The sequence below is a fragment of the Moschus berezovskii genome, chromosome 6, assembly GCF_049115385.1.
Source record: "Moschus berezovskii isolate FMDL1 chromosome 6, NW_MosBer_1.0, whole genome shotgun sequence".
In the NCBI taxonomy this organism is placed as follows: domain Eukaryota; kingdom Metazoa; phylum Chordata; class Mammalia; order Artiodactyla; family Moschidae; genus Moschus; species Moschus berezovskii.
Genome location: NC_142465.1, coordinates 63,929,647 through 63,955,617, shown reverse-complemented (window position 1 = coordinate 63,955,617; position 25,971 = coordinate 63,929,647). Strand labels below are relative to the sequence as shown.

Sequence of the window (25,971 nt, the reverse complement as noted above, 5' to 3'; positions counted from 1 at the left end):
ATTTTACTGTGTCAAATCATTTCTTGTTTAAACTTAAATAATCACACACACCAACTAATCCCAACACACAGTGTAAAAGAACTACAAGGTTCACATTACAAAACTATTAGATGCTGGCCCTATGAATGCAATGATGTCTAGTTGTGTTAGATATTGTGAAGATCAGATAAATTTTAAAGGAAACTTTTTTTAGTACTAAATTACCACTCTATTCCATATGTTTTCTTTTACCATTTTCCCTAAATCAAACTGTAAGAGGTTTAGAATAAAGAAGTTAATACTTATGGTAAAAATAGACCAAAAGTAGGTTAAAATGTATCTGAAGGAAAATATGATTTTTAAATTTTATTTGTGTGCTCAGGCACTCAGCCATGTCCAACTCTGTGGCCTGATGAAGTGTAGCCCTCCACACTCCTACTGTCCATGGAGTTTTCCAGGCAAGACTACTGAAGCAGGTTGTCAGTTCCTACTCCAGGGGATCTTCCTGATCCAGGGATCAAGCCCGCGTCTCTTGCATCTTCTGCATTGGTACTTGGATTCTTTACCTCTCGTGCCACCTTTTAGACATATCAATTCTTTTCATCTGTTTGGACTCAAGTAGTCTGCCAAAAACACTTAAAAACTCAAATATTTTTTCAGAGGAGATATGTACACAAATTTATTCAGAAAAAGTCATCTCTGCCTCAATATTTAAATTTTTATCATCATACTGAACAGAGCATGCTGATATTTTATTCTTCTATGAGTGGATCTCACTTCACCCCTCAGTGAATGATTGTTTTTTATAATCTATTTTTGGCAAATTTGTAAATGTAAATGCTTTGTAATTAAAGCTTATTTTCAGTTTTTTTGACTAGTGTATTACATTTTCCCATTACAGTTTGCTTATATATGTATTGAATATATTTCTAAGTATTACCTACTATGCTATATATGATTATTCAACACTTGACCCCATGGAGTATTTATACTTTCTGTGCCCCAAAGGAAAATAACTAATAATTATGAAGAAATCTTATGAGGATATAAAATCTAAGAAACCCATTCCCAAAGGATCACAAATTTATATGTTATACAAGAGTTCTCTCCATGCACTAAATATTTGAAAAAATATAATTATATGTTTTTTTTTCTTTTTTTATGCTACTTTAAACTATGTCTCCAGAGAATTCAGTTTTGATTCCTCTAATATGTTTGCCCTCCCACACATTCATGTTTTGAAATCCTAAATACATAGATAATGTTTTGGAAACAGAAAAAGGAAAAAAAGTCATTCTCATTGGTAATAAAAAGTGACCATGTAAGACAGTGTAAGAATTTAGCCTGTCATAGAAAAGAGTTGTACCTCATACTGAATGCACCATTATTAATTCTCTAGACATTTCATGTTCTTTATGCAATTCCATTTCTATTCTAAAAGCTTCCTTTCATTCGTGTTTGTGTTATTTTTTATTGGGTTTTAAACTGATATTTCCTAATAACTAAACATTCTCCACTTCTGTGTTAATGGAATATTTATTTATGTCTCTCGCCAGACTTCCTTGCAACTTGTGGCCCAGTGAATAAATTCTGTCTGAAGAATGTAAATCAAGATACTTTGTACAAATTCCAGGAATTATTCTTTGATAAACAGTGTTCCCCCTTTTCCTCCTCTCTAGCCTATCTGACTGTTGTTATGCAGATGTGATGGCTAGCTATTTGGCACATTGATGATAAGTAATTACAGTAGGAATGGTGAATAAACAAGATATTAATAGAACTCATCCAGCTTCCTGACAGCATTGCGGGGATATTATCTTAGAAACTCAAAGACTTCATTGAATATTTTCATCCTACCAGTCTGAACATTTAAAAGGGACAAAAATAAATTTTTTTTTTGCTTAAACTGCTGTAATATTTGTATTTCTCACACCCTACCAAGTCTCTGTTACACACTTCAGTTCTAAACCAATTTGGCATCTGTTAAAGACCCATACATAATTTCTACTGTCGACAGCTTCTTGGAGAGCAAATGTGTTAATGGAAAATACTCTTAGTTTTATTTTATCTGAAAATATCTTTATTTCCCCTTCATTATTGAAGGGTAGTTTCACTGTACAGAATTCTGGGTTGACAATAGTTTTTTTCTTTCAGAACTCCATAAAGATTCCCTTTTGTTTTCTGGCCTCCAGTGTTTGTGAAGAAGTTAGAAATTTTTTATGCCATTGTTCCCCAGTGTTCATAGTATGTAATTAGTCTTTCTTTTCTGGACACATTAAATATTTTCTCATTATCTTTGGCATTTAGTAGATGGATCATGAGGTGCTTAGGTCTTATTATACTTGGGATTAGTTTGACTTTTGATTATGTAAATGTATGCTGTTCTTCAAATGCAGGAACTTTGAAGCCATTGGTTTTTCAAAATTATTAAATGTTCAAGTTACCCATTCAGTTCTGTTCAGTTCAGTCACTCAGTCGTGTCTGACTCTTTGCGACCACATGAACCGCAGCATGCCAGGCCTCCCTGTCCATCACCAACTCCCAGAGTCCACCCAAACCCATGTCCATTGTGTCGATGATGCCATCCAACCACCTCATCCTCTGTTGTCTCCTTCTCCTCCCACCCTCAATCTTTCCCAGCATCAAGGTCTTTTCCAGTGAGTCAGCTGTTCGCATCAGGTGGCCAAAGTATTGGAGTTTCAGCTTCAACATCAGTCCTTCCAATGAACACCCAGGGCCTATCTCCTTTAGAATGGACTGGTTGGATCTCTTTGCAGTCCAAGGGACTCTCAAGAGTCTTCTCCAACACCACAGTTCAAAAGCATCAATTCTTTGGCACTCAGCTTTCTTTATAGTCCAACTCTCACATCCCTACATGACCACTGGAAAAACAATAGCCTTGACTAGATGGACCTTTGTTGACAATGTCTCTGCTTTTTAATATACTATCTAGGTTGGTCATAATTTTCCTTCCAAGGAGTAAGCATCTTTTAATTGCATGGCTGCAATCAGCATCTGCAGTGATTTTGGAGCCCAAAAAAACAAAGTCTGACACTGTTTCCACTGTTTCCCCATCTATTTCCCATGAAGTAATGGGACCTGATGCCATGATCTTAGTTTGCTGAATGTTGAGCTTTAAGCCAACTTCAGGGAAGGCATTGAATAAATTTCTATAACTTCACTGACAATCTTGTCAGAGTTTCTCCTTAAAACTGCTGAATAAAGCAAAAAAAAAAAAGGAAGAAGTAATAAAAGAAGGGAAAGGGAGAGGAAAAATGGAATGATGAAAGTAAAGAGGAAGGAAATAGGGAGTGAAGGAGGGAGGACAATGAAACAGGAATTCGGAGGTAATCTAAGTTGGATCTCAGAATATTACCATTCATGCTTTTACTAATGATGTTGGATTTGTAATTAATTTTACTAAAGGTCAACTAATAGAATTGATGCTACTTAAAAGGTTCGTCAGGTTAGTAAAAGTGAAAGTGGAAAGTGAAAAGATTTATTGCTCAGTGGTGTCTGACTCTTTGCTGCCCCATGTATTGTAGCCCATCCAGGTCCTCTGTTCATGGAATTCTCCAGGCAAGAATATTGGAATAGTCAAAGGTAATTATACCTTTATCTATCTTCAATAGTCTCCTTTTCTTGATGTATATCTGAGTTTCTGACCTGTATATCATTTGCCTTCTTCCTAAAGAACTCGGTTTAACAGGGCAAGTCTGTTGAAAATGGATTCTCTGTTTTTATTTCTCTTAGCCCACTTGAGGAGAAGGCAATGGCAAGCCACTCCAGTACTCTTGCCTGGAAAATCCCATGGATGGAGGAGCCTGGTGGGCTGCAGTCCATGGGGTTGCTAAGGGTCGGACACGACTGAGCAACTTCACTTTCACACATTGGAGAAGGAAATGGCGACCCACTCCAGTGTTCTTGCCTGGAGAATCGCAGGGACGGGGGAGCCTGGTGTGCTTCCTTCTATGGGGTCACACAGAGTCGGACACGACTGAAGTGACTTAGCAGCAGCAGCCCACTTGAGCTGCTGTAACAAAATATTATAAATTGAGTGGATTGAACAGCAAGCATGTATTTCTCAAAATCCCAGAGGCTGTGTAAGATCTAGGTGCTGCAAATTTGGTGTCTAAGGGGTTTCCCAGGTGGCTCAATAGGTAAAGAATCCGCCTGCTAATGTAGGAGATACAGGAGACTCAGGTTTGATCACTGGGTCAGGAAGATCCCCTAGAGTAGGAAATGGCAATTCACCCCTGATTTCTTGCTTGGAAATTTTCATGGACAGAGGAGCCTGGTTGGCTACAGCCCATAAGGTCACAAAGACCTGGACATGACTGAGCACAGCACAGGGCAAGGAGTCCCTGCTAAATATTAATAGATTTAATAGTCTTTCCACCATGTCCTCACATGGCAGAATGGATCAAGGATGCTCTCTGGGGCCTCTTTAAAAGGGCATTAGTCACATTTATGAGGTTCTCTCCTTATAATATAAGCATCATGTTTAAGGCCCACTTCAAATATCATTCCACTTGGTATTCGGTTTCAACATATGAATTTTGTTGTTATTGTTGTTCAGTCACTAGGTTCTGTCTGACTCTGTGACCAGGTGACACAAACATTCCAGTCTGTGGCAGTTTCTCTCAGCAAGCTTTTATTTATTCTTCACCTTTGAAGGATGTTTTATCTGAGTATTTATTTCTTTCAAAAATTTAAGTAGTTCACTCTCCTCTTCTTGCCTGCAGTTTCTGATGAGAAAGTATAATTCCTATCCAATTTCTCTTTAGAGATTTTTTTTTTCTGGCTTTTTTCAAGATTTTTTCTTTGCCTCCAGTTTTTTTGCAGTTTGAATATGTTATGACTGAGTATAGTTTTACTTATTTAGCTAGTTTTGGTGGAGGGTGTCTTAGGGGGAAGTGAGAAGTGTTTATCCTGTTTGGTCTTGTCTTAAATTCCTAGATCTGAGATTTTGTGTTTGACATTAATGTTGAAAAGTTCTCAGTCATTGTCACTTCAAATATTTCTCTGGCTCTGTTTTTTCTTTGTTCTCCTAGTTTTCCAATCAAACATGTGTTTAATCTTTTGAAATTGTCCATTACTTCTTAGATGCTGGGATCTTTTTTTTTTTTTTTGCTTGCTTGTTTTTATCCTTTTTCTCTTTATATTTCAGTTTGGGGATTTTCTATTGATCTATCTTCAAGCTTGCTAAATTTTTCCTTGGCTATATGTAGGAGACAAGAAGAATAAAGGAAAAGCAGGCCCTGGCAAGGGCCACAAAAGAAATGTATAATTATTGATAAACTAGATGCTATAAGGCATCAGACTCTTGGAACAAGTCCAGAGGGAACAGTTCATAATCTTGAAAACAAGATATGATCCTGGGGTCGGAAAACCGACCCCAGACTGTTTATCAACTGGCATCTCAGAGTCACATGTTTTACATAACTGGTGGAAAATCTATAGATAAGAATATTAGTCTTAGTTACTGATTTGTTATTGATTACTGTTTCCTAATGACTCAAAGGTTAATGATCATTTTGTTCTTTGGCCCTGAAGGCCATGTGAGTTATAGCTTAACTCCCTGCATATTCTTTCATTCACAGCTGAAAGTATAATAAAGCTGCTTGGATTCAGTTTCGGCACCTTCACCTTGGAGTGGTATTGGCCACCTGATCCTCGCTTTTCTCTGAATTCTTGTGTCGCATTTCTCATTCTCTCGCTTTGGGAAACCCTACTTGTCGAGTCGGTCTCGACAGCTATGTTCAGTCTACTAATGAGTTCATAAAATTCATGTCAGTGTATGGCAAAACCAATAAAATAATGTAAAGTAATTAGCCGCCAATTAAAATAAATTTTTAATAAAAGGAAAAAAAGGAAAACAAATATTATATTTAAAAAAAAGACATTCTTTATTTTCACTACGTGTGTATGTGTTTGTTAAGTCACTTCAGTCGTGTCTGATTCTTTGCAACACTTTGGACCATAGCCTGCCAGGTTCCTCTAATCCAGGCAAGAATACTGGCGTGGGTTGCTATGCCCTCCTCCAGGGGATCGCGACCCAGGGATTGAACCCACGTCTCTTATGTCTCCTGCATTGGCAGGTGGGGTCTTTACCACTAGTGATACCTGGGAAGCCCTATTTTCACTATACTTTTTTCAATACTGATGTTTTCTTTTGATTCTTTCTTAGAGTTTTCTTCTCTCTGGTTACATTTTCGTAGAGTTCTTCGTGGTTATCTAGATTTTCCATTATAGCCTTTAACATATTAATTTTAACATTGATTCTGTGATTCTGTTTTTGTGCCTTCCCACTTCCGTCTGTAGTCTTTTTCTCCTTTTGGCATGATTTGTAATTTTGTGTTGGAGGCAGGAAATGATCTGTCTATTAAAAGGAACTAAGGTAAATAGGCCTTTAATGTGAGGTATTCTATTGATCTTGCTAGAAGTAGGTTTTATTTAGTGATTGCTGTAGCAATTGATGCTAGCAGGGTCGAATTCCTCTAGCATTCTTTATTGTGAATCTCTTGTTGATTTGGGGTTTTCTTAAGCATTCCTCTTCAGAAAGTGTCTGCATCTTGCACTCTTTCAGCTGTAATTCAGTTGTACCAGAGCTCTGTTGATGTGTCAAGCTGTGGGAGGGGGAAGCATTCTATAATTTTATAATGAAATCTGATTTTATTAGGCCTATTTTATAGGGCTATCGTTATCACAGTGTCTCTGGTGATGCAATTTTTTTCCACTTTAAGGCAGGACAAGGGTGATGGGGGCTAGAGTGTGAGAAATGCCCTTTCATCAGGTGCAATAGTCTTCTGGTAAAGTCTTGTGCTGTAGAGACTAGGCCTTTATATATGGGAAATGCTCTGGTAACATTTCATGATAACTCATCTCTGTTCCAATCTAGTCAAAAGAGGATCTGTCCTGGCTTTTCACTCTGAGAATTTTGTGGAGTCCTAGAAGTAAAACCCTTGGAACACAGTTTGGCAGTTTCTTAGAACACTAAACACATTCTCATCAACTGTGAATGAGGTTCCTGTTGATTCACATCCTTGTCAGTATTTGGTTTAGTCAGTGTTTTAGATTTTAGCCATTCTAAACGTATGAAGTGATGTTTCATTGTTTTAATTGCTGGATGGCATCACCAACTCGATGGACATGAGTTTGAGTGAACTCCGGGAGTTGGTGATGGACGGGGAGGCCTGGAGTGCTGTGGTTCATGGGGTCGCAAAGAGTCGGACACGACTGAGCGACTGAACTGAACTGAACTGAGAAGTAAAACCCACAGCAGTCCTGCCCTGCTGCCTAAGAATACAGCTTCTAGGAGTTTGTCACTTTTCACACTATCCCGCAGGCATTCCCCTGTAAACATTCAGAATGTATCAATTTATCAATTTGAAGCACTGAAGCATTCCTGTCAGCTTATGGCTTTGGCTCCAAATAAGCAGGTCTTGGCTCCCTCTCTCTGGGTGGGCCTGTTTCTCCTGATTTTGCTGTGGTGGTTTGCCTTGCTACCTCAGTTCTCTAATAGGTACAAGAAAGCCATTGATCTTCAATTTTTTCTGGTAATACAGACGTGAGTGATGACTTCTCAGATCTTTACATGTTGAATTAAAACTGAAAACCCTCCAGGTGTGCTCTGAACCTAATTCTTAACCCTTCATATACTCACATTTATATTCTTGTATCTTGATTACGGTTTTATGCCCATTACATAGAAGCATGCCTGACACGTTTCAAGCACATAACAAACATGTATTCAAGGAAGGAATGAATAATTTATAAATAAATGGAAGTAAAAGGAGTGCATGGTGACTTCAATTTCATGAGAAACTCCTGAGAATGTAGTTAAAGGAGATAGGAAAAAGTCTGTATCCATATTGACATCTCTTTGGTTTATTGTTTACTGACAAACCAAAGATCCTCAGGGAAACTATGCCTTTGAATCTGAATGTCTTGGAGAGATTTACTTACTCTTTAGGATATTTCCTGGAAATAAACAACCATAATCACTTGCTAGGATAAATAGTTGTTTAATTTTAGTACTATGCTGTATTATTATTCTCTTAAAATATAGTGAATATAAAGAATAAAGGAGATATTTGGATAGTCTATAAATTGCTGAAATGAGCTACAAATGGCTAATCACAAAATGTCCACATGTGTTAAATTTATTTTAAAAATTACCTATTTCACTGTGACTCCATGGAAAGAAAAAAAAATCTAAGTGCTTCATTCTTCAACAGAAATATAAGGAATGTGAACATTAACAGCACATTTTTTGCCTAAGTAATTCTATTTATTTACCTTTATGAGAAACGCTGGGCTGGAAGAAGCACAAGCTAGAATCAAGATTGCCGGGAGAAATATCAATAACCTCAGATATGCAGATGACACCACCGTTATGGCAAAAAGTGAAGAGGAACTAAAAAACCTCTTGATGAAAGTGAAAGAGGAGAGTGAAAAATCTGGCTTAAAGCTCAACATTCAAAAAACTAAGATCATGGCATCTGGTCCCATCACTTCATGGGAAATAGATGGGGAAACGGTGGAAACAATGTCAGACTTTCTTTTTATGGGCTCCAAAGTCACCACAGATGGTGAATGCAGCCATGAAATTATAAGACACTCATATTGACTCATCAGAAATTGGATTCCATTAGCCATGCAAGTAAAGGAAATGAGTATCAGGCATTTGACTTTGATTAATTAATTAAAATGGTATAGATATGTTAGCCCTGTTCATTGATGTTGGCTAGGACCGTGTGTGTGTGAATGTGTGCATGTGTGTGTGTCTGTTAAATGCATAAGAAGGGCTGATATACATGTAATGGCAGGTATCATTTTGCTTTAATAATGCAAAGCATTCAATTAAAAAGGTACTGGCATTCATCCCAACCCTTGCAATAAAATCAATGGAGGAAAAAAGCATTTTTGTATGCTTTAAAATGTGCATTTAAATTCCCTTCAACTTATTCACATATTATCAATCAACATTTATTTCCATCAACTAGGCTATTTTAGAATTGTGAATTAAGATTTAATCATCCGTACATACGCTGGAAATGCAAACTACTGTTCCTCCTGGCATAACCACTTTTAAAACACAAATGTGAATTGTGTTACTCTATCTGAAACATAATTTTGCCAAATTTTCTTTGAACATTAGTTATTAATATTATTTTTTTCACTAAAACCATTTTCTTTTTTTTTCCTACATAGAACTGGAAAAGTAGAGGGTATTAATGGAAAATTATATAAGAGTGACTGTTCATTCTAGCAGGTTTGACTGATGACCCATGATTGAAAGTCATATTGTTTATCTTTCTACTTATCACCTACTTGCTGATCATCACTGGCAACATGATCATCATCATACTCATTCTAGTGGATCCTCACCTCAAGAAACCTACGTATTTTTCCTTTGGAATTTTTCCTTCTTAGAAATTTCCTATGCTACTGCATGCATCCCTAATTTGCTGGTTATGATGGCAACTGGGAACAAAAACATTTCCCATAGTAGATGTGTTTCTCAAGTATTTTTTGTCTTCCTTCTTGGAGCTTCTGAGTTTTACTTGCTGGCAGCTATGTCCTATAACCACTATGTTGCCATCTGTAAGCCCCCACATTACACAACCATCATAAACAGTAAAATCTGCATTCAGCTTGTCTTCTGTTGTTGGATTGCTGACTGTTTTACCACCTTTATACCTTTCCTCTTAGATCTAAAGCTTTATTTTTGTGCCTCCAATGTTGTTGATCATTTCTACTGTGACACAACTGCCCTCATGCAGATTGCCTGCTCAGACACACATATAATTGGAACAGTGGGATACATTTCTGTTGCAATGACTCTTGTGGTCACATTACTAATGGTGATAATATCATATGCCTATATTGCAATAGCAATTCTAAAAATTCCTTCATCAAACCAGAGGGAAAAAGCTTTTACAACATGTTCTTCTCATATGATTGTGATATCTCTTTCCTATGGCAGCTGCATCTTCATATACGTAAAACCTTCAGTCCAAGAAAGAATATTTTTTCCAAGGGAATTGCAGTGCTCAATACCTCTGTTGCCCCACTTTTGAACCCTTTCATCTACAGCTTACAGAACCAAGTGTAAAACGTCTTCATGACTATGATACACAGGGTTGTTTCTTTCTTATACAAATGAATATTGTATTTAACTTTATATAAATGAAATAAACAATGGGGTCTATAGTAATAACAATGTATCCAATTATAACTCCTGATACATATTTTCTCTTTTATTTCCATTCATCTTTGTATCTTTCAAGTTTTATTTTTGCAAAAATCTTTGTGACAACATAGATTTTTCCTTATGTTCTTCAATAGATATTTTTTTAAAAAATTACTTTCTTTTCTTTTATCAGCTAAAAGAAGTATCAGTTCAGTTCAGTTGCTCAGTCGTGTCCGACTCTCTGCGACCCCATGAATCACAGCACGCCAGGCCTCCCTGTCCATCACCAACTCGCGGAGTTCACTCAAACTCATGTCCATCCAGTCGGTGATGCCATCCAGCCATCTCATTACCTGTTTTCAAACCATCTATTTGTCTATGAATTCTATGTAGTCAAGAATACAATACTTTTTATTTAAATTATATTTAATGTAGCATGCAATGTAAATGTTATTGCTATCCTTTATTTGTACTTAGTTGCTGCCCCTGCTGCTAAGTCACTTCAGTCGTGTCCGAATCTATGCGACCCCATAGACGGAATCCCGTCCCTGGGATTCTCCAGGCAAGAACACTGGAGTGGGTTGCCATTTCTTTCTCCAATGCATGCAAGTGAAAAGTGAAAGTGAAGTCGCTCAGTAGCGTCCGACTCTTAGCGACCCCATGGACCGCAGCCTACCAGGCTGGGATTTATTACCTACTTAAAGCTAATATTTATTTTTGTTCCTTTGTAATACTACCAATATATATTTGTACATAGTCCATTTAATTTAATGAAAGAAAATTGTTTCAGAGATTAACCCTTAGTGTTGATGGTCAAACTAGAGATGTTTATTTTTTTTAAATGATTGCTATTTAAAATAATTTTCATAGAAACTAGTTGCTTAGTTTGTATTTGAGAATTGGTAGCATTTACAACGGAGAAGGCAATGGCAAGCCACTCCAGTACACTTGCCTAGAAAATCCCATGGATGGAGGAGCCTGGTGGGCTGCAGTCCGTGGGGTCGCTAAGGGTCGGACACGACTGAGCGACTTCACTTTCACTTTTCACTTTCACACATTGGAGAAGGAAATGGCAACCCACTCCAGTGTTCTTGCCTGGAGAATCCCAGGGATGGGGGAGCCTGGTGGGCTTCCGTTTATGGGGTCACAGAGTCGGACACGACTGAAGTGACTTAGCAGCAGCAGCAGCAGCATTTACAAGTTGGAGAAGGAAATGGTAACCCACTCCAGCACTCTTGCCTGGAAAATCCCGTGGACGGAGGAGCCTGGTAGTCTGTAGTCCATGGGGTCGCTAAGAGTCAGACACGACTGACTCGACTTAGCAGCAGCAGTATTTACAAGTATTTAAATTGGAGATGGCTGGATGGCATCACCGACTCGATGGACATGAGTTTGAGTGAACTCCGGGAGTTAGTGATGGACAGGGAGGCCTGGCGTGCTGTGATTCATGGGGTCGCAAAGAGTCGGACACGACTGAGCGACTGAACTGAACTGAAATTGGAGATGAAAATGTATTATTTTACTAGCCTATTTTAAAGATTAATAATAAAACATAAATAATATAATAATAAATAAAGTAAATATAATTGATAATATTAAATAATAAAATATTAATAAAACATATTTGGTGTTTCCATATATAAAAAGACACCTTTTAGTAACTTGGGATACTTCTGAAACTTATTGAAAGCTGCTTATAAATAACTGTTAAATAAAGAAAACAATGCTAGTCAATATATTTTTTTCAGATTATCATAAGTGTAGATGTATAGTTACAGAGCTGTATTTCTATCAGGGAAACCAAGATGACAGAATAAACTAATTTTTTTTCAGGATTTTTGAATTCTTAGTCATAAAGTGAGTGGAATTTGGGGAACTCAAATCAATTTGTGTGTCATGACCAAAATTTGAAAATATTAAATAGAGTAAAAAAGGTTTTCCTAGGTGCACATCATTTTCATGATTTTTTTCTAGAAATGTTTGTGCATTTGACTATAATATCTTTTTCATTTCCTTTTAATATTAACTATGGGTTTTGATTTGAATAAAATGTGTTTGAAAAATGCTGTCTTATTACAGACCTGAAAAAATATATGGCCAAGGAGAAAAACACATATAGTATATAAGTGACATGACAATTTTACAGGTTTTGGTACAACCAGTTAATGAACTATATCTTAAAAGATATGTGTCAGGAATATGATTTCAAGAATAACATTTTAAAAATTGGTTATCACTTTACGTCATCATTATTTCACTTTGAGAAAATATATCTAATGATCTTGGAACACTATTTAACTTTTAGAAATTTTAAGAGCACAGAATGTGAAAAAAACATGTAACATATTGGGGCAATCTTATACAAGTAAAACCTAAGGCTCTCTCAGTGCTCTTTTTAGTTTTGATTCTGTTATGTGTGAGTCAGGGAGAATTTGCTTAAAAAACACTATCCAAGTTAAACCAGTAAGTTTTCATGGAGCTATTCTGAAAATGTTTCACATATATTTTTAAATGTCTGTCATTTACTACTTATATTGCACAGATGCTCTACAATTCAGGTTCTAGCACTTCTAAAATACAACTTCCCCATTCCTATTCTCCCCAGTCCCAGGAAGATTATAGTTATGTTATCTTTCTTCTCTGCCATTTTGCTTAGTCTGTATCATATCGCATCTCTTTATATCTAATAAACCCACAAACATTGACATCTGAATTTGAATCTCCAGATAGTTTAATAGTGCTTTTTTTTTAAAAAAAAAATCTGTTCTTGAATAAGCAGCACAGTTTCTTCAATACAGGGTCAGCTGAGCTTCTACTTGAAGTACTCAAATGCTTTACCTTGAAATGCGTTTAGCTTTTCTGCTGGACAGCAAACATGATATTAAAATAAGATCTCTGTTTTGCTGAGAACTCAATAAAGGCACTGGTAGGGGTTTTATATATAATTGTAGAAACAACAATATGGTATAATAATTAGAGTTTCACATAAAAGCAAAAAGATAGTTCAGTAAGTATAAGATAAAATCATTTTGAAGGGGACAGAGCTAAAAAATAGAATCATACATGTCAATGTATGGCAAAACCCACCACAATATTGTAAAGTAATTAGCCTCCAACTTAAATAAATGAATTAGTTTAAAAAAATAAATAAAAGATGTTGATGGCAAAAATAAAGAACCATGAAAACAAATTTAGAAAGATTTTAGTTTTCAGTACTCCTTTTGAGAAATACTGAATTATGTAATGATTAGTAAGTGATTACTAATAGTAATGATTAGAAGTAGTGATTAGTGAAAGTCGCTCAGTAATCTCTGACTCTTTGCGACCCCATGGACCATATTACATGGAATTCTCCAGGCCAGAATACTGGACTGACTGAGCCACCAGGGAAGCCCAGTGATTAGTAAGAAGAGAAATATAATACATGGAGGTGGACCAAGAAAAGTGGGAAAATATTACTAAAATTATTTTCCACAGATGCTTAAATTCAGACCATAGAGAAAACAGTTAAATAAGTACCAGCTTCCCAGGTGGCCCAGTGGTAAAAGAATCCACTTGCTAAGCAGGAGACATGGATTTGAACCCTGGGTTGGGAAGATCCCCTGGAGACGGAAATGCCAATCCACTCCAGTATTCTTGCCTGGTAAATCCCATGGACTGAGGAGCTTGGCAGGCTACCACTACATGGGATCGCAAAGAGCTGGACATGACTTAGAGACTAAACAAGTACATCATAAAAATGCCGGATATAGAGTATCTGTAATAGAAAATCAAACTGTTAAAAATAATATGAAAATAATGTGACTAGTACAATTGATAATATATTAAAAAGCAGAGACATTACTTTGCCAACCAAGGTCCGTCTAGTCAAGGCTATGGTTTTTCCCGTGGTCATGTATGGATATGAGAGTTGGACTGTGAAGAAAGCTGATCGCTGAAGAATTGATGCTTTTGAACTGTGGTGCTGGAGAAGACTCTTGAGAGTCCCTTGGACCGCAAGGAGATCCAACCAGTCCATTTCAAGGGAGATCGATCCTGGGTGTTCATTGGAAGGACTGATGCTAAAGCTGAAACTGCAATACTTTGGCCACCTCATGCGACGAGTTGACTCACTGGAAAAGACTCTGATGCTGGGAAAGGTTGGGGGTGGGAGGAGAAGGGGACGACCGAGAATGAGATGGCTGGATGGCATCACCGACTCTGTGGACCTGGGTTTGAGTGAACTCCGGGAGTTGGTGATGGACAGGGAGGCCTGGTGTGCTGTGATTCATGGGGTCGCGGAGAGTCAGACACGACTGAGCGACTGAACTGAACAATTGATAAATATAGAACTCAACAATTTTCAACCATTTTAACTTCCAGGATTTCTCAGTTAAAACATATTAGAAATGTCTGTGTGACTAAATATAACCAGTTTATAAATGGCAAAATACTCAAGTGTAAAAAAACAGTAGAACTAAAGAGTTAAAGGAAATGTAGATATTTCCAAAAATAATACAGGGCCATAAGAAGTTATAGAAGACTGCTGCCTCTTGGGGAAATGACCAACATATTGATGAAAAAAAATACCTAACCAGGTTTCAAAAATCACTTGGATATACAAGCCTACTTCCTATGGTTTGTACAGCAATAAATGAGTTGAAGGAATTACAAATTATAAATAGTACACATATTTTCCCATGTATCATAAGGAAGATGATAAAGGAAAGCATTTTTGGTTTCTGTTTTACTCAGCTTTCTTAAAGTTCTGTCCTTTTATATGACACAGATATTAAAAGCATAAACTCATTACTTGGACTAAAGATAAAACGATATAATAAATATATCTTCAGGTTAATACATTTAGCAAAAAATAAGATACTTATTAAAAAATAATAAATGAGATTTTCTGTGTTAAATAAATGAACACTGTTTGGGGGTTATAAGGGCTGTAAGTTAAATTCAGATACTGGATGGAAAAATGAAATGTGAAAAGTATGAAGCGAAGTGGAAGTCGCTTAGTCGTGTCGGACTCTTTGCAACCCCATGGACTATGCAGTCCATGGAATTCTCCAGGCCAGAATGCTAGAGTGAGTAGCCGTTCCCTTCTCCAGGGGATCTTCCCAACTCAGGAATCGAACCCAGGTTTCCCACATTGCAGGCAAATTCTTTACCAACTGAGCCACCAGGAAAGCCCATGAAAAGTATAACATGTGTAGAAATAACATGGACTTAAAAGTCTATTGTTGAGAGGAGCCCTTTGGACCATAGATTATAGTTGACTTTAATATTTCAAATGTACTTCAGTAATTTTTTCTTAGATATCACTATAAGTGACTAATATGTTCTTTAAAATAACTCTTTAAAATATTCATAAAGAAAGGAATCAAATTGTAAACAATAAGGTAATTTATGTATTGGCAACTAGAGTTATACAAGTTCCTAAAGAGGGGAATATCTGTTAGAATATAGCGATCTCTAGGTCTGCCTGTTTTATGACTTCGGCTATTATGTGACATTTTATGCAGGGAAAAATACTTCCTTATGGTTAATATTCTGCAAATATGCCTTTCTTTGATGGTCACCAATAGCAACAAAAATACCACCGCTATTGCCACTTTAATCATCTTTATTGTGTAGTTTTGTTAAGATTAACAAAAGGGAAATAATCAATCATGGAAATAGAGTTCATTTGACTTGGACTGATAGCTAAAACTTTACTGAAAATTGTTATTTTCCTGGTTCTGTTTCACAAATAGGTGGTTGAGAATAAATTCTTGAGATAAATCAAGAATTTATCCTCTTTACAATGTTGAATCCCTACCTACAATTTTTAATGTAATTTTTTGTCCAAAATTTCTGTTTTTGAAATATATATTCCTAAAGTTTTTATAACTACTGTGATGAAAGACTAAACAATTTCCTAGAGTGTAGCTAATTAAGTTTTCCCACTTTAGGGGGTCTTCCCAATTTTATATTCCTGTGTCCTATGACTACTCTTTTGTGGTTCAGACTGTTTCATCGCCAGATTATTATGTACAGCAAAATGTGCTATCAGCTTGTACTTGGCTCCTAGGAACTGGATTACTAAATTAATCTGTTGATAGGTTGAGCACAGATCATAATTACTTTGATGGTATTTGGGTATCCAGTCTTTCCTGTAGTATTGGATTGGCCAAACATTTCATTCAGATTTTTCTACTGGATGTAACATCACAGAAATGCAGACATATTGAGCCAAAATTTCAGAATCAATTATTCTGGAACTCTGGACACAAGAAAATGCTTACAACAACCAAGCAAGTGTTGAATAAAGAAAAATAAACTGAAAACCACAGGAGAGGTTGCAGCATTTTTATTTTCCCTTGTCTAGCCCCCTCGCTGGGTTTGTATTGGTCCTGATGGTGGCAACCCTGTGTTCACCGTGTGGGACCTTGTTTGCTAAATTCAAGTAAAGTAGAAGAGACCTTATTCTCACTTTGGCATTTTATGATTTTAATAACTTAATTAATGTGTGGCTTGCTGTGATTTTCCTCATTCTAAATAACATTCATGTATGTTTCTAATTCCATATTTATAAATTTTGCACTCATAATTTTGTTATTGCTGCCTTAAATAATGGCACTGTAATATTAGGAAGTTCAAATATCCCCCAAACATGTAACTACACTTGGAATGAGGGGAAAGGTAAAAGTACTCTTCATGTATATGGGAAACAGGCATTTTCCCATTGGGTTTTTTTTTCTTTTTGCAGCTTGAGGCAGTTGTAAAATAAATTAATGTAGCTTTTTGCAACTGTGTATTCTATAGTATTTTTTTTCATTTGGTGAAATTTTAACTGTTAATGTTTGTGGCATTGTGCTTTGTACCATTTATTAAATAAAAATTAAAAAAAAAAAAGAAACAGGCATTTCAATACAAGAGTTGTACATCGAACCTAGAAACAATACATACTGACATAGCTGGGAGCAAAAAGTGTTCCAGAACAGATGATGCTGAGGAAAGAGAAAATGAAGATGGAAGCTTGCCTAATGTATTTGTTACTTTTGAGGATATAGCTGCACTTCTGCATTCTAGCCTGAGTTGGGAATACTGAAAAATGTGTAAATGCTTATGCAATTATTTTAATGGAAATTGATCCCTGTGGATACAAAATATTATTAAATAGAGAAAAAGCATGTAGACAAAGATGTTGCTCAGCTTGAAAAACAATTTCATTGTCAAAATAGTGTAAATTAAGATAAAACTGATGATCATTATAAAAGTATGAAAAAATAATAAAAATGAGAAATATTAATAGAAATTATTTTTGTGGTAGTGATTTAGTCTCTAAGTTGTCTCAGACTCTTTGCAACCCCATGGGCTGTAGCCCGCCATGCTCCTCTGTCCATGGGATTACCCAGGCAAGAATACTGGGAAGTCTCTGTCTCCTGCATTGCAAGTAGATTATTTACCCACTGAGCCATTGGGGAAGCCAAGAATACTGGAGTGAGTTTCCATTTCCTTCTCCAGGGCACATTCCCAACCCAGGGGAGGAGTAAAGGATATAAGAAAATAACTAATTTTTCGTACTAGAAATCCAATAGCCTAAACTGAAAATGTCATTTAAGAAATAGTAATAAATATCAAAGGGGACAAAAACTAACACTGGAAGTCTCCAGAGAACAAGAGTTAATGATAGGTGAGGGATGAAGCAGGAGGCTACTAATTTTCATTGGCAGAATTCCAGAATTTTTCTTTTTGAACTTTGCACATATATATCTTTAATTTAAAAAAAAAAAAGCAATTTTATTAAAGTAGTACTTCAGGTTGAAAAAATAGCACAATAATTAAACCACTTTTTAAATATTTTTAAAATATTATTTATTTATTTGGCTGTACCAAGTCTAAGTTATGGCACGTGGGATCTTTGATTTTTGTTGCAGCATGCAAACACTTGGTTGCAGCACAAGAACTTAATTTTTTTTTTTTTTTTTGAAGAATAGGTCATTACAGAGTATTGAGTAGAATTCCCTGTGCCATCTCCTCTAAATTCCCCCCATTCTTACTGCCCAGACTTCCTGTTGCTATGCTTGGTCATATTTAGTGAATTTGCCTTATTTCTTGTTCTGTTCTATCTTCTTCAAAATTTTAGAATAAACTTCATCAGCTCCCCTATCAAGATAATTCAGTTTTTAATTCATCACATATATTTATTCAGTTACTATTTAGTACCAGGGTTATCCCACATCCTAAAATTATATGGATGAAAAAAAATAATAGATAAGGTTCTGCTATGATGCAACTGGAATTTTGTAGAACCAGACTTAAAAAGTGAAGAAATGACGTGTAGACATAAATATTGATACAATTATAAACAATAAAAGTCTATACATAAAATCCATGAGAAGAGAAATGTCTCCTCACAAATGGTCACCTCACATATTGACTTTTTATGGAGATATATTGGGTTGGCCAAAAAGTTAAGTCAGGCTTTTCCATGAAAATATTAAGGAAAAATCTGAATGAACTTTTTGGCCAACCCAAAATAATCTGAGGTCTGGAGTTTGGTGATGGAGTGAGAGCAGAGATAGGGAGAGAGGTGACAAAGAGCTCGAGAATGAAATATAAAAAGAAAGAGTGGAAGAGCATAAAGATAGGACAGGAAGGAAGTGAGGAGTTATACCAAGGATTCTTGGCTGGTGCCTGGTACCTTGCCATTCAATTAGGTTTCAGGACATAATTTTAGCAAAGATATGGGATAGTATGAATTAAATTTTAGAGAACATATTTTTATCTTTTCTGTAGAAAATGGATTGGATGAGGGAAGGGAGCAAAGATTATTTAGAAGTCTCCTACAGGCTATTATTAAGACTAGGTGGAAGGTAATGGTTTATTGGATTAGAATGGTGGCAGTTGTAGCAGACACTGTCTTCTAATTACAAAATGTTTCCTGCTGGACTGAAAATAGATAGGTGCCTTTCACTTTCCTTTCTTTTTTTTTTTAATGTATATTTGTCATGGACATGTAGGGTAAATTAGTTTTCTTTTTTTTTGTAATTCCTATGGTTTGCAACTTATGAAAGTGAAAAGTGAAAGTGTAGTCCCTCAGTTGTGTCCAACTCTTTGTGACTCCATGGGCTGTAGCCTCCAGGCTCCTCTGTCCATGAGATTCTCCAGGCAAAAACACTGGAGTGGGTTGCCATTCCTGTCTCCAGGAGATTTTCCCAACCAAGGACTGAACCCTTGTCTTCTGCATTGCAGGTAGATTCTTTACCATCTGAGCCACCAGGGAAGCCCTCTTACAACTTAGAGCTGCCTTTAAACAAACAAAAAAAATTTTTTTTGTCTTGTTCTATATGGAGCTTGTGGATTATAATTTCTCCATTCAATCATTTTTCATATAGTCTTAACACCTTGTGCAGTGTTCTCCAGGGAAAACTTTCCTTTTAAAAAAATATTTTAAATCAGTTAATCCTCTTGAGACACATGACATACTGCTTAAAAAAGGATGATACCTATAATCTTAAAACTACAAAATAAGTAACTGGGTTTTCCATGTAAGATAGAACCATTTCAAAATAAAAAGGAGCCTGAAATCTCCTTTTATTCATTTTTTTCTAAACTGCTTTAAAAAAGAAAAAGCTATTTGTTTTGCTCTAATCCTGAAAAATATGCTCTAAGTTAAAACATAAATTGGAGAATATTTCCTATCTTAAAAAAATGAGAAGAAATGAAACTAATGAGTTTCTTACTGTAACAGAATCCTTGAATTAACATATTTGAGTGTGTATTACTGAAGCTAATGTTGTTTGGATAAGAACGCAAAATAAAAGTATGGGTTAAAGAAAAATATAAAAACATGGTGGATAGGCAACATTAGAAATTGCCTCTATCCTGGAACTCATGTCAAAAGAAGAAAGTCAAGAATGAAATTGCTACTAAAGACATTAAGGTTTGGGGAAAAGTCCATTTTTATCTTAATTATAATAACTTTATTGCATGAAACGGGAAGAAATATTTGATCCCTGTTTATCAGTTGAAATAGGATGGCATGCAGTTATAAATATTTTTCTTTCACAAAGTAAACATTAAATTGACTGTTTTAAAAGTTACACTGAAGGAATCAATTGTTCTATTGTAATAAGAAATTTTGAACCTTTCATTTCCTAGAATCTGGCTTTCAATAGATATCCTTCTCAGCATTAAACAGAATCTCAGAAATGCTCTTTATTAAATGAATGTTTTGGTTATCTCAGATAATTGTAAATGCATATTCCTTTAGTATACAAAGTCAGTGTAAATAATGTGGATTATGACACTGGACTGAACTTGGGAAATTATTTTTGTATTTACCAAACAGTCATATTGAATTTAACAGAATTTAAGCTTTTAGGGGCTTCCCTGGTGGCTCAGAGGTTAAAGCGTCTGCCTCCAATTCGGGAGACCCGGGTTCGATCCCTGGGTCGGGAAGATCCCCTGGAGAAGGAAAGGGTAACCCACTCCAGTATTCTTGCCTGGAGAATCCCATGGACGGAGAAGCCTGGTAGGCTACAGTCCACAGGGTTGCAAAGAGTCGGACACTACTGAGCGACCTAACGGAACGGAAGCTTTTTAAGAACTGTCTAATTTTAATATTATAAGAGAATCTCTTATCTTGTACCTGTAAATTGTCAAAGCAGTTACGGAAGCCCTTGGGACTGTGTGCTTGTGCTTAGTCGCTCAGTCGTGTCTGACTCTTTGCAACCCCGTGGACTGTGGCCCACCGCAGGCTCCTCTCTCCATGGGGATTCTCCAGGCAAGAATACTGGAGTGGGTTGCCATGCCCTCCTCCAGGGGATCTTCCCAACCCAGGGATTGAACCCAGGTCTCCTGCATTGCAGGCAGATTCTTTACCAGCTGAGCTACTAGGGAAATCTCCCTGGGACTGTAATAGTGGTTAAAAACAATGACTATTTTACTTTTACCCAGCAAGAATTTATTTGAGGAATTAGAAAGAAAATAATGTTGTCAAATAGTTTAGAATACTTGTTTAGAATGCTGTAATTTAAGGTTAGGCTAGTATGTGAGCCTAGTTGTTTAGATGTGTCGACTCTTTGCAACTCCATGGACTGTAGCCTGCCAGGCTCCTCTGTACATGGGATTCCCCAGGAAGGATACTGGAGTGGGTTGCCATTTCCTTCTCCAGAAGATCTTCCTGACCCAGACATGGAAGCTGGGTCTTCTGCATTGCAGGCAGATTCTATACCATTTGAGCCACCAGGGAAGCGCCTGTAAAGTAGAGTAACCATTTATGAATCTACCTCTGACAAAATACTCTGGCAGTTTATATAGCTCATTACAATTTATTGATATTTGCCTATGCATTTCACCTTTAAAATAGACTAACTTTATATTTCTAAAATCTCACTGAGTATAAATTTTACTTAGAATATAAACACATTTATAAAAAAGGTTCCATTGAAGAGGATAGAAAACAAACGAGGTAAAAGAAGGAAGACAGTAATTTTAGTTGCCTTGTATTCATTTATAATAATTTGAGATGTTTGCATATCAAGTCCAGAATTGGAATATAGAAATATAATAGTGGTAAAATAGTTTCAGATATGACATCATATTATTCTTATGGAAAATATTCTCTGGAAACAACTGGTGATACACTTTTGTGGTGATGAATGTAAGATGTAAGGATGATTTTGAAGAAGATGAAAAAAAAGAAAACAAGATGGATAACAGAATTTCAAATTGTCATGTGTTGAACCAGAAAGAAATGAAGCTAGAGGTGAATAAGTAAGAAGTAGCTCCCATGGCGACAGGGGGAGACACATGGAGCAGTGATGCACCAGGCATGTCTGGATAATCTTTTATTGTTTTAGATACCTTATTCTAGAACCTTGCTCATTACTGCACATATTTAGTAAAGGGTGCTATGTAACACCGGAGAAGGCAATGGCAAGCCACTCCAGTACTCTTGCCTAGAAAATCCCATGGATGGAGGAGCCTGGTAGGCTGCAGTCCGTGGGGTCGCTGAGGGTCGGACACGACTGAGCGACTTCACTTTCACTTTTCACTATCATGCATGGGAGAAGGAAATGGCAACCCAGTCCCCACTCCAGTGTTCTTGCCTGGAGAATCCCAGGGACGGGGGAGCCTGGTGGGCTTCCGTCTGTGGGGTCACACAGAGTCGGACACGACTGAAGTGACTTAGCAGCAGCAGCAGCAGCAGCTATGTAACACACTCCATGCAGGATGATATACTTTGTATTTGCTTGAGTGGATATCGGAAAAAAGAGCACAACCAGAGTGAGTAAGATGAAAGTAAATTCAAATCTTCAGAAAAGGTGAGAAAAGCACGACGAAAAGTGGTCATGAGGATTTAAATATTGACGTTTATAGAAGTTTGGTAAAAGCAATTCCCACTTTATATACTGCTACTGCTGCTGCTAAGTCACTTCAGTCGTGTCCGACTCTGTGTGACCCCATAGATGGAAGCCCACCAGGCTCCCCCGTCCCTGGGATTCTCCAGGCAAGAACACTGGAGTGGGTTGCCATTTCCTTCTCCAATGTGTGAAAGTGAAAAGTGAAAGTGAAGTCGCTCAGTCGTGTCCGACCCTTAGCGACCCCACGGACTGCAGCCTACCAGGCTCCTCCATCCATGGGATTTTCTAGGCAAGTGTACTGGAGTGGCTTGCCATTGCCTTCTCCGCACTTTGTATAGGCTAGGGATATTTAGGTCAAGTTATGTTAATTTTTTTAAAGGCAGTTACCTCAGGTGAAAATTTTCAGATGAAAATTTTACCTCAGGTGAAATCTGACTTCCAGAATTATAACGTTTACCTTAAACTGTAATAAACACAAAAAGAGATGTTTGGCAGAGTAGAATTAATCTCTTTCTGTAAAATGAAGATAATGACATTTAACCTTTCTTAAGCAAATGGCTTTCTGAAGATCTTTGCAGGCTCTGTGTAGCTTTAGAATCTGTAACCCAAGAAGATAGTTTCATTACTTTGTATTTTCATCCGTATAAACATAAATGATTCTTTTAATAAAGAAAGAAGGAGAAAGTTATGTAAATAATTTAATGTATACTAAATAGATTGGAAACTTTGAAAATACAGAAAATACAAGTTGTGATACTATTTTTTCTCTTTGTTTCTATTTTTATATGATTATCAATGTACTGTTTTCCTTTGGGAACACATGAATTTATGACACTTGAGAAAACAAACAAGAAATCCTCACAAATTGCACTCAGTGAAATTTTGAATAAGAATCATATGAGCACATTTTTATAGGCTGTTATTCCTTTTTGATTCTTTTTTCTTTCTTTTTTTAAATAGAAGTCAATGATGAGAAACCACACAACAGTAACAACCTTTATTCTTCTTGGACTAAGCAATGATCCACAATTACAGGTGGTTATTTTTCTTCTCCTTTTTTTCACTTACCTGTTGAGCGTCACTGGAAATCTAATCATCATCACCCTTACCCTGCTAGATTCACATCTCAAGACACCCATGTATTTCTTTCTTCGAAATTTCTCATTTTTAGAAATCTCATTCACAACTGTCTGCATCCCCAAATTTCTTGTCAGTATGGCAACAGGTGATAAGACCATTTCTTACAACAATTGTGCAGCACAGCTGTTTTTTACTATTCTCTTTGGTGCAACTGAATTTTTTCTTCTGGCTGCCATGTCCTATGACCGCTACGTGGCCATCTGCAAGCCCCTGCATTACATGACCATCATGAGTGACAGAGTGTGCAACTTACTGGTTTTTGCGTCATGGTTGGCTGGTTTCATAATAATTTTTCCACCACTCCTTGTGGGTCTCCAGCTTGATTTCTGTGCAGCCAGCACTGTAGATCATTTCTTCTGTGATGTATCGCCTATATTACAACTCTCTTGCACAGACACAGATAAAATAGAAGTAATGATGCTTCTCTCGGCCACTTTAACTCTCCTGGTTACTCTGGTGTTAGTGATTCTCTCCTACGCAAACATCATTAGGACTATTCTGAAGATACCTTCCTCTCAAAAGAGGAGGAAAGCCTTTTCTACATGTTCTTCTCACATGGTGGTTGTGTCCATTTCTTATGGAAGCTGCATCTTCATGTATGTGAAACCCTCTGCCAAGCAAAGAGTGTCTTTAAATAAAGGGATAGCTCTGCTCAGTACTTCTGTTGCCCCCATGTTGAATCCTTTTATTTATACACTGAGAAACAGACAAGTGAAATATGCGTTTAAGCTCATGATCAAAAATATTGAGGTTTTCTTAATGAAGTGAACATTAGTGACATTCCTGAGTTTCTAAGTAAAATAAATCAAGAAGTGTGAAGTGTGTTGTACATCTCTTCTATGTTTGTGTTCTACATAATATTACTATCTTACATGACTTACAATGTTCATTGTGAATTGCCTAAAAATCGCAGTCTAACTTGCACTTCTATTTTCTCCTCAGCTAAGATCACATATACATTTCTTATATATGGTCATATTGATTTGCCTTTTGATTTGGTGACTCTGATGATTTCCTTTAAAAATTCCCTCAGAGGAAGACAAAGTGGGTCTTCAATTTTCCACGTTCCTTTCCACCGTTTAGAAATTTAGAGATTCAGTTTGATGTATATTCTATACAGAGTTTAGTACCCCACCTAGATTTGATCACCTAATCAGCTTTTCTGTAGTGGATTCCAAGTTTGAATTCTGAATAGAAATTTGGAACAAACCAGTTTAATGCATTTCTTAAACTACCCACGTTGATAGTTTCAAATTTTCAACCAGGCATGGACTTCTGGTATATTTTTAGCAACAGATTGAAGAAAATCTAGAAATGTTAAGGCATTACTGCCTTGCAATAATCAGAGAAATTATTGCTAACACTAACTAATTGCTTTCAATGGCCAGGTTTCTGAAATGTATTAGCCTGCTTCTTGAAAACAGCGTGACAGGTATTATCATACTCACTTATGAATAACAATCTGTAGCCTATTTAAAGCTTAAATAACTCTCTGGATTAGAATAATTAATATTGTGAAAGTGACCATAGTACCCAGATTCAATGATTCCCTATTAAAATAGGTCAGTTTTCATTCCAGTCCCAAACAAGGGCAATGCCAAAGAGTGTTTAAACTACTGCACAATCGCACTCACTTCACATCCTAGCGTGTAATGCTCAAAACCCTTCAAGATAGGTTTAAACAGTATGTGAACTGAGAAGTTCCATATGTACTGGCTGGATTTAGAAAAGGCAGAGGAACCAGGGATCAAATTGCCAACAGCCGTTGGATCATAGGAAAAGCAATGGAATTTCAGAAAGACATCTGCTTCATTGACTATGCTAAAGCCTTTGACTGTGTGGATCACAACAAACTGTGGAAAATTCTGAAAAGAGATGGGAATAGCAGACCACCTTACCTGCCTCCTGAGAAACCTGGACACAGGTCAAGAAACAATAGTTAGAACCGGGCATGGAGCAACCAACTGGTTCAAAATTGGGAACGGATTACATCAAGGCTGTATATTGTCACCCGGCTTATTTAACTAATATGCAGAGTTCATCATGTGAATGACAGTCTGAATGAATCACAAACTGGAATCAAGATTGCCAGGAGAAATATCAATAACCTCAGATATGCAGAAAACATCACCCTTATGGCAGAAAGTGAAGAAGAACTAAAGAGCCTCTTGATGAAGGTGAAAGAAGAAAGTGAAAAAGCTGGCTTAAAAGTCAACATTCAAAACACTAAGATCATGTCATTGGGTCTCATCACTTCGTGGCAAATAGATGGGGGAAACAATGGAAACAGTGAGACTTTATTTTCTTGGGCTCCAA

General features: G+C 36.7%; 1 protein-coding gene and 1 pseudogene across 1 annotated transcript; both read left to right on the top strand.

Moving 5' to 3' along the window:
- Nucleotides 1–9,218: 9,218 nt before the first annotated feature.
- LOC129535586 (olfactory receptor 6C74-like) lies at nt 9,219–10,150 on the top strand (annotated as a pseudogene).
- Nucleotides 10,151–23,481: 13,331 nt separating this feature from the next.
- Nucleotides 23,482–24,423, top strand: LOC129536192 (olfactory receptor 6C74). The gene has a single exon (XM_055394931.2). The coding sequence runs from the start codon at nt 23,482–23,484 to the stop codon at nt 24,421–24,423; it is 942 nt and encodes a 313-aa protein (XP_055250906.1).
- Nucleotides 24,424–25,971: the final 1,548 nt, after the last annotated feature.